The following is an 8,751-nucleotide window of genomic DNA, read 5'->3' as shown; positions in this document are numbered from 1 at the left end:
CTCCAGGGTTTAGGGTTTAGGGTTTAGGGTTTAGGGTTTAGGGTTTGGGTTTAGGGTTTAGGGTTTGGGGGTTCGGGTGGGCGCTGTAGGGTTTACAAGAGCCGCGTCTTGCGCCTGTCGCCCCACGGCGGCCCAGGGCGCAGCTTCTAGGGTTTAGGGTTTAGGGTTTAGGGTTTAGGGTTTAGGGTTTAGGGTTTGGGGTGTCGTTAGGAGCGTGGTGTTTCTGTCGCGGCCTGAGGACCGCAGCAGCTTCTGCCTGGACGCGCTGCTGCTGCACCGAGCAGCAGCAGCACACTGCGTCCCGTGTCAGTTTGCTGCTGCTGCTCCTCCGCTGGACTTGCTCGAGACCGACGGTGTCTGTACACCCGAAGCAGCAGCAGGAGACATTTTGTGGCTGCCCTTGTGGGCAGCAGAAGTCCTCAGCAGACTCCGCGTCGCCAGAGTCATGCTGCCTCCTTTTCTCCAGGCCGGTCCGTCCTCCTCCTCCTGCTGCTGCTGCTGCTGCTGCTGCTGCTGCTGCTGCTGCTGCTGCTGCTGCTGCTGCTGCGAGGGGCTGGGCGGCTGCTGCTGCTGCTGCTGCGAGGGGCTCTGCGGCTGCTGCTGCTGCTGCGAGGGGCTCTGCGGCTGCTGCCGCTGCTGCGAGGGGCTGTGCGGGTGCTGCTGCTGCTGCTGCGAGGGGCTGGGCGGCTGCTGCTGCTGCTGCTGCGAGGGGCTGTGCTGCTGGTGGTGCTGCTGCGAGGGCCTGGGCTGCTGCTGCTGCTGCTGCTCACTATGATGGTGATGATGATGATGCCAAGGGCTGCGCTGCTGCTGCTGCTGATCATGCTGCTGCTGCTGCTGCTGCTGAGGATGATGAAGGCGATGAGGATAAGGGCTGCACTGTTGCTGCGGGGTTTGTGCTGCTGGTGCTGCTGCTGCTAAGGGCTTCGCTGCTGCTGCAAGGGGATGTGCTGCTGCTGCTGCTAATGGCTGCGCTGTTGCTGCGAGGGGCTGTGCTGCTGCTGCTGCTGCTGCTGCTGCTGCTGCTGCAACAGAGGCTGGGCGGATGGCAAAATGGCGCAGCGCAGGAGGCGCTGAGGTGTATGTACACCTGGTGGCTGCTGCTTTGTTGCAGATCAAATAAAAAGTTTTTTGCGAAAAGAAGAAAAACAAAAAAGAGGCCTCGAGCCTCTTCCTGTCTTCTTCTTCGAGACCGCCAGGCTGCTGCTCTTCAACCCCCTGTACGCTGCTGCTGCTGCTCGAGCTGCTGCTGCTGCTCGAGCTGCTGCTGCTGCTCGAGCTGCTGCTGCTGCTCTTGCTGCTGCTGCTGCTCGAGCTGCTGCTCGAGCTGCTGCTGCTGCTCTTGCTGCTGCTGCTGCTCGTGCTGCTGCTCTTGCTATTGCTGCAGCAAAGCTGCTGCTGGTGCAGCTGCCATTGCCTGTGTGGGCCCACAAAGTGAATCGTCGGTGGAGGGCGCGCTGCTGCTGCTGCCGGTGCTGCAGCTGCTGTAGAGCAGCAGCAGCAGCGGCTGCTCCTGCTGCAGCAGCTGCTGCAGCTGTTGCCTTGATTATGCCTTGTGTCTGCTTCACTCAGAGTGCAGCCGCTAGGGACAGAAGTTCTGTGGGAAAAAGAAAAAGGTCGGTCTTGCTGCTGCTGCTGCTGCTGCTGCTGCTGCTGAAGCGCATCTGCTGATCGGAAAGACTCTGATGTGGTTGCTGCAGCTGCTGCTGCTGCTGCTGCAGCTGCTGCTTCTGTTGTAGGGTACTATGCTTGGTGGGGTGCTGCTGCTTGTGCTGCTGCAGGGCTCGTGCTGCAGCTGTGGGACCGGCGTCAGGCCAAAATAGCTGCTGGTAAGTAACGTTCCTGCTGCTGCTGCTGTCGTTGCTGCTGCTGCGCCAGTTATTGCTGCTGCTGCTGCTCGAGTTACTGCTGCTGCGCCTGTTATTGCAGCTGCATATGCTGCTCCAGCAGTCACTGCTGCTGCTGCTGCGCCAGCTACAGGCGGTGCTGCTGCTGCGTGAGCTCTTGCTGCTACTGCTGCTGCTGCTGCTGCTGCTGCTGCGGTTTGTCTGCAGCTCTGAGTGCTGCCAACTTGGACGAGCAGGTCATCCGCATGGACCACATACAGCCTTCTGAAACCTACATGCTGTACGAAAGCCCGGCTGCTGCTGCTGCTGCTGCTGCTGCTGCATCTGCTGCTGCTGCTGCCGCCGCTAGCCTGGTTGTGGATGCTGCTGCTTACGTGTACCTCAACCCCCCCACTGTTGCTGTTGCTGCTGCTGCTGCTGCTGCTTCCCTTATTGGAGCTGCTGCTGCCGCTTCCCAAAGTCTCAGAACAAGCAAGCCTCAGGAGCAGCAACTGCTTGTGCTGCTGCTGCTGCTGCTGCTGCTGCAGGTCGCATATGCGCATGGACGACTAGGCGTTTGCTCGGCCGCCCCCTTTTGCTGCTGCTGCCGCTGCTGCTGCTGCAGTGGCAGCAGCAGCAGCGGCAGCGCAGAGTCGGGGCAGCGGCCGCCCCGCTGGCAGCTATTTGCTGCTGACTTGTTTTTTAACAGTCTCTTCTTTTGCTGCTTTTTGCTCTCAGTGGCTGCTGCAGCGCAGCAGCAGCAGCAGCAGCAGAGCTGCGCCGAAGGAGCCACAGAGACAAAAAGGGGGAAAAAGAGACAAAATAAATTAAAAAAAGAAAAATAAACTAAAATAACAAAAAAAGAAATTAAAATAAAGGAGAATTTAATTAAAAGAAACACAAGGAACTCCAGCTAGCAGCAACAGCTAAGGCCAGAGGCACGCAGCGTAGGTGAAGGCTCATTTATTTGCTGCTGCAGCAGCAGCAGCAGCTTCGCGGCTCTGCAGCAGCAGCAGCAGCAGCAGCTTCGCAGCGCTGCAGCAGCAGCAGTAGCATAGCCCTGCAGCAGCAGCAGCCATGTAGCGTTACAGCAGCAGCAGCCACATAGCACTGTGGCAGCAGCAGCAGCCATATATACTTATGTAACGGTGCAACAGCAGCAGCCACATAGCGCTGCAGCAGCAGCACCCACATAGCACTGTGGCAGCAGCAGCTACATAGCCCTGCAGCAGCAGCAGCAGCAGCAGCAGCAGCAGCGCTGGGCAGGAGGAGTGGTGTGGGGTGTACAGACAGGGAGCAGTTTCAGGCCTCAGCCCCACCTTGGGGTGTACGTACACCTGAAGCTCGGCGTCTCTGCCTTTTTGTTAAGAGGCGGCGCCCAGCTAGCTGTGGCTAGCTGCAGCTAGCTGTGGCTAGCTGCAGCTACCTGCAGCTAGTTGTGGCTAGCCGCAGCTACCTACAGCTAGCTTGAGCATGCTAGAGCCATTTACAGCTAGCTGAAGCTCTAGGAACAACTGGCTGCAGCTAGCCACGGCCAGTGAATGGCTGTGGCTAGCTGGAGCTAGCTAGAGCGCCCAGCGCTAGCTAGCTGCAGTGCGCACGGCCAGTTTGCTGCAGCAGCCAGGCAGCAGCAGCAGCAGCAGCAGCAGCAGCAGCAGCAGCAGCGGGGCACGGTGACTTGCAGCAGCCAGCCAAGTAAAAGGAGGCACTAGCAGCAAATAAAGAGCCCCAGGGGCCCCCAGCAGCAAATTAAGAGAGACAGGGGGCCCCCCAGCAGCAAATTAGGGGACACAGGGGGGCCCCCAGCAGCAAATTAGGAGCCACAGGGGCCCCCAGCAGCAAATCAGGAGACACAGGGGGCCCCCCAGCAGCAAATTTGGAGCCACAGGGGCCCCCAGCAGCAAATAAGGAGATATAGGGGGCCCCAGAAACTAAAGAGGAGACACAGGGGCTTTCTAGCAGCAAATAAGGAGATGAAGGGGCCCCTAGAGGGGCCCCTTTGTGGGCCCTCTCTAGGGGCCCCCTCAGGGGCTTCAGCCCTCTTCAGGTGGATGCCCAGGGGCCCCCTGCATGCGCCTGCGAACAGAGCAGCGCTGGGGCCCCCTGGGGGCCCCTGTTGGGGCCCCTGGTGGTTCCAGGGGGCCCCCGGGAAGCCCCTTGTGGCCCCTGGGGGCCCCTGGGGGCCCCTGGGGGCTGGTGAGGGCCCCCGGGGGCCCCCTGGGGGCCCCGAAGGGCCCCCAGGCGTTGCTGGGCCCCAGCGCGGGTGCTAAGTGGGTCTGGGGGTTGGGGCGTGTCTGGGGTGTACGTACAGCTGGGCGCAGCGGGTTTTGGAGTGGCGTCGCGTGAGTTGGGGTGTACGTACACCTCAAGAGGCAGCAATTTGGGGTCTGAGTGTTTAAAAAGAGTTTTAAATTCTTTTTGTCTTTTAATGGGCTCAGTCGCGGGAGCAAAGGGGGCGGAAAAAGCCCTGAGGGTTTCGCAGCTCGAGTTGGGGTTTCCCAGGTGTACATACACCCCGCTTCGCAGGCTCTTGCAGCCTCCACTGTATTTTCTTCTTCACTTTTTTTATTTTCGAAAGTGTAAACCCTAAAGTGAGGCGCCTGGGGGGCTTTCGGGGCTGTTGGCCCGCCGCTGGCGCATGCGGCCGCGGGATTAACCCTAAACCCTAAACCCTAAACCCTAGACCCTAAACCCTAATCACCAAACCCTAAACCCTACTCCGTCTGCATTTAGGCGCCCGCAGCTGCCTCCTTAAGGCTTCAGCTCCTTCTTCAGTGCCCCTTCCAATGCAGCGCCGAGACAGGGAAGCCAAGCCCTAAACCCTAAACCCTAAACCCTAAACCCTAAGCGGCTGCAAACCCTACACCCTCGGCCGCGGCCTCCAGCAGCAACTTCCAGGGCTCCCCGCAGGCCCCCTGGCCCCTCGCTCGCCGCAGCAGCAGCTATGCCCCTCTAGGCCCTGCTGCTGCTGCTGCTGCTGCTGCTGCTGCTGCTGCTGCTGCTTCCAGCAGCACTTTCTGCTGCCTTCACTTTCTTGCAGGGGCTTGGGGGCCCCCCAGCGGGCGCGCAGAGGCCCATGACCCGCGGGGCCCCCCGGGGCCTTGCCCTAGAGAACAGTGAAGCCCGCAGCAGCAGCAGCAGCAGCAGCAGCAGCAGCAGCTGCAGCAGCAGCAGCAGCTGCCGCACACTCAACAAGCTCCCCGTCACTGCCGCATAATCTGCTCACCTGGCTACGAAGGTTGCTGCTGCACTGTACGCAGCAGCAGCAGCAGCAGCAGCAGCAGCAGCATTAGCAAGTGTGGTGCCGCTGGCCCAAGCAGCAGCGGCAGCATCAGCAGCAGCAGCAGCAGCAGCAGCAGCAGCAGCAGCAGAGCAGACATGGAGCGCACGGGTTGTACTCAGTCGGCAGGGTCCCCTGAGTCCAGGGAACAGGATGCAGCTGAGCAGCCGCAGCAGCAGCAGCAGCAGCAACAGCAGCAGCAGCAGCAGCAGCAAAAGCAGCAGAAGAGGCAAGCCTCGCCTTCAGGAAAGGTCGAGGGCCACTGTGCTGTGTCTCCAGACTCTGGAGCAGCTGCAGCAGCTGCTGCTGGAGGTGCTGCTGCAGATGGGGAGCCCACTGAAGCAGCAGGAGCAGCAGAAGCTGCAGCAAAGCATGTCAAGGAGCCCCACGAGCAAGCTGCAGCAGCAGCAGCAGCAGCAGCAGCAGCAGACCCCAAGTCTCCTGCCGCAGCAGCAAATGAGGCAGCAGCAGCAGCGGCGGGGGTCGTGGCTGCCTCTTCGGAAGAGCCGCCGAGAGCTGCGGAGTCCCCAGAGGAAGCAGCCGCAGCAGCAGCAGCAGCAGCAGCAGCAGCAGCAGCAGCAGCAGCAGCAGCAGCAGCAGCAGCAGCAGAGTCTCAGTGCGGGGGAGGCGAAGGAGTGGCTGGGACTGAGGCCTCGGGCCAGCGGGCTGTCGCGTCTCCTGAAGCAGCAGCAGAGTCCGGAGCAGCAGCAGCAGCAGCAGCAGCAGAAGCGTCCGAAGACAGCAGAGCAGCAGAAGCCAGCGCACAGGAAGCAGCAGCAGCAGCAGCAGCAGCAGCAGCAGCAGCAGATGGTGCTGCATCCGTAGAAGGTGCAGCAGCAGCTGGTGGGGCGTGCGACGCAGCCTTGAGTGGGTCTGAGGGCGCGGCGCCAGCCGCTGCAGCCGCCCCCGCAGCAGCAGCCGCAGCAGCAGCAGCAGCAGCAGCAGCAGCAGCAGCAGCAGCGCTGCCGGAGAGCGAACTGCAGGTGAACATGAGCAGCAGCTGCGACGAGCGGCTGCAGACGCGAGTGGCTTTGCTGTCATCTTCGGAGGAAATTCAAACTTACATAAACGGGGTCTTTTTGCCGCTGCTGCAGCAGGCGCGGCTGCAGCAGCACAGCCGCCGCATGCAGCAGCAGCAGCAGCAGCAGCAGCAGCGGCGGAAGAAGCCGCTGCTGCTGCACCTGCAGGAGGAGGCGGAGGGCGTGTCCGGGGAGCGCGTGGGCCCCGCGCCTTCGCCGGAGCCCCCCGCTGCTGCTGCGCCTCCCCCCCCGCAGCAGCAGCAGCAGCAGCAGCAGCAGCAGCAGCAGCAGCAGCAGCAAGTGGTGCACCCCGTGAACGGGCTGCCGCTGCAGTGCAGGAGAGTAAAGCTCTACGAAGTCGACGGGGAGACTGGCAATTGGCTGGACCGCGGGACAGGTCACTTTTATGTGGTGGACGGCAGCAGCCCGGAGCTGCCGGAGCCGCCAGCAGCAGCAGCAGCAGCAGCAGCAGCAGCAGCAGCAGCAGCAGCAACGGGCAGCAGGCTGGTGGTGCGGGAAGAGGCCTCGGGCGCGCTCGTGGTGGACTCGGAAATCCGCAGCAACGGGCTTTACCAGCACCAGAAAGACAGCATCATCACCTGGCAGGAGCGCCGCAGCAGCAGCAGCAGCAGCAGCAGCAGCAGCAGCAGCAGCAGCAGCGACAGCAGCAGCGACAGCTTCCGAGCCCTCTCCTTCCAACACGCCCACGGCTGCTTCGCTCTTTGGTCTTATATTTCGCTGTTGGCCCCCGAGGCTCTTTCGGGGAGTTTAAGTGACGAAGAAGAAGAAGAAGAAGAGGCTTTCGAGTCGGAGGCTGGCGGCCGTGCTGCTGCTGCTGCTGCTGCTGCTGCTGCTGCTGCTGCTGCTGCTGAGGGCGAGGCGGAGGGGGGCGCCGCGGGCTGGCCCGCAGCAGCAGCAGCAGCAGCAGCAGGCAGGGAGGGGGCCCCCAGGGGGCCCCGGGTCCTGGGGGCCCCCTCTGCTGCTGCGCTGCCGCTGCTGGCCCAGAAGCTGGACTATTTGCTGCAGCACCCCCACCGCAGCCAGGAGGCGCAGCAAGACATCCGCAGCCGCGTGTGGCTCCGCAGCTTCTTCGCCCTCATGCGCCGCCTCCTCGCAGCTGCCGGCAGCAGCAGCAGCAGCAGCAGCAGCAGCAGCAGCAGCAGCAGCAGCGGCGGCGGCGGCGGCGGCGGGGGGAGCAGCCCCGGGAGGGAGCCGGCAGCGCCGGAAACGGACGGGCACGAAGCCGCAGCAGCAGCAGCAGCTGCTGCTGCTGCCGACTCGGCTGCAGCAGCAGCAGCAGCAGCAGACGCAGCAGCAGACGCAGCAGCAGACGCAGCAGCAGCGGGCGCGGAAGCAATGAGCGCAGCAGCAGCAGCAGAGGCGCTGCAGCAAATGGCGCTGGTGGTGCGGAAAATGCTGGTGGCCTGGGCGGGGCAGTTGGAGACTTTGGAAGTTTTTCTCTCCGACGAATTTTGGTTTGAAGTTTTAACTTGTTTAGAACATGAAAAAGAAATTGCTTCGCAGCAAATGGCCCTGCCCCACACCGCCTTCTTCCGCCGCGTCCAGTTCCACGAGGTCCTCAGCAGCAGCAGCAGCAGCAGCAGCAGCAGCAGCAGCAGCAGCAGCAGCAGCAGCAGCAGCGGCAGCAGCAGCAGCGGCAGCAGCAGCGGCGAGCAGCAGCAGCAGCAGCAGCAGCAGCAGCAGCAGCAGCAGCAGCAGCACGAGCAGTTCGTGCAGCACGTGCACCTGCACTACCGGCTGATGTACCTGCGGGATGTGGCTTTGACGAGATATATGGACGAGGCCTCTCTTGCGCAGCTGCAGTGTCTTTTAGCTGCCAACGGCCACTCCATAATAAGTTTGCTGTCGCAGGCAGCAGCAGCGCAGCAGCAGCAGCAGCAGCAGCAGCAGCAGCAGCAGCAGGGCGGCGGGGAGTGGGGCGGCGCGCTCAGCCCCTGCGACGGCGAAACCACCAGCAGCAGCAGCAGCAGCAGCAGCAGCAGCAGCAGCAGCAGCAGCAGCAGCGCGCTGGAGCTGCTGAAGGCCAGGCTCGGCACGGACTACTACTGCCTGCTGTTCGTGCGGGAGCTGCTGTCTTTGCTGCAGCGGCTGACAGCAGGCCCTCCGGCGCTGCTGTACCCGCCCTGCTACGGCGACAGCAGCAGCAGCAGCAGCAGCAGCAGCAGCAGCAGCAAAGGCTTCCGCGGCTCCGGCCACTCCGTCTACAGCCTTTGTCTTCAAATCCGAAACTCCGGTTTGCTGCTGCAGCTCAAGGGCTACCTCAGCGGCGACCCCGCAGCAACAGCCATGTGGAGGGAAGTCATTGCCCCCCACAACGCCAGCGCCCAGCAGGTACGCAGCTAGCTAGCTAGCTAGCTAGCTAGCTGGCTAGCTGGCTGGCTGGCTAGCTAGCTAGCTGTGCAGCTAGCTAGCTAGGCAGAGAGAGGGCAGGTAGATGCGCATATAGGTAGGCAGGTAGCCACACGGCTAGCCAGCTAGCTAGCTAGCTAGGCAGCTAGGCAGCTAGCTAGATAGGCAGCTAGCTAGGCAGCTAGATGGGCAGGCAGCTAGGCAGCTAGCTAGGGAGCTAGATGGGTTGCTAGGTGCCTAGCTAGCTAGCTAGCCA

The 8,751-nt window shown here is 62.5% G+C and overlaps 2 protein-coding genes across 2 annotated transcripts; both read left to right on the top strand.

Annotated features, from left to right (window-relative positions):
• Window positions 1–1,045: 1,045 nt before the first annotated feature.
• Window positions 1,046–2,520, top strand: ENH_00078810 (hypothetical protein; the record flags this gene model as incomplete). The annotated part of the gene is made up of 6 exons (XM_013583148.1): window positions 1,046–1,080; window positions 1,115–1,220; window positions 1,573–1,616; window positions 1,782–1,829; window positions 2,056–2,127; window positions 2,367–2,520. 6 exons carry the CDS (start codon window positions 1,046–1,048, stop codon window positions 2,518–2,520), a joined length of 459 nt encoding a protein of 152 aa, XP_013438602.1.
• A 2,684-nt stretch (window positions 2,521–5,204) lies between these two features.
• ENH_00078800 (hypothetical protein, conserved) lies at window positions 5,205–8,489 on the top strand (the record flags this gene model as incomplete). The annotated part of the gene is made up of 1 exon (XM_013583147.1): window positions 5,205–8,489. The coding sequence occupies one exon, from the start codon at window positions 5,205–5,207 to the stop codon at window positions 8,487–8,489; it is 3,285 nt and encodes a 1,094-aa protein (XP_013438601.1).
• Window positions 8,490–8,751: the final 262 nt, after the last annotated feature.

Source organism: Eimeria necatrix, genomic scaffold, assembly GCF_000499385.1.
Source record: "Eimeria necatrix Houghton genomic scaffold, Enh_scaff838, whole genome shotgun sequence".
In the NCBI taxonomy this organism is placed as follows: Eukaryota; Apicomplexa; class Conoidasida; order Eucoccidiorida; family Eimeriidae; genus Eimeria; species Eimeria necatrix.
Note: the sequence above shows the minus strand (reverse complement) of the source record. Positions and strands in the feature narration are given on the sequence as shown.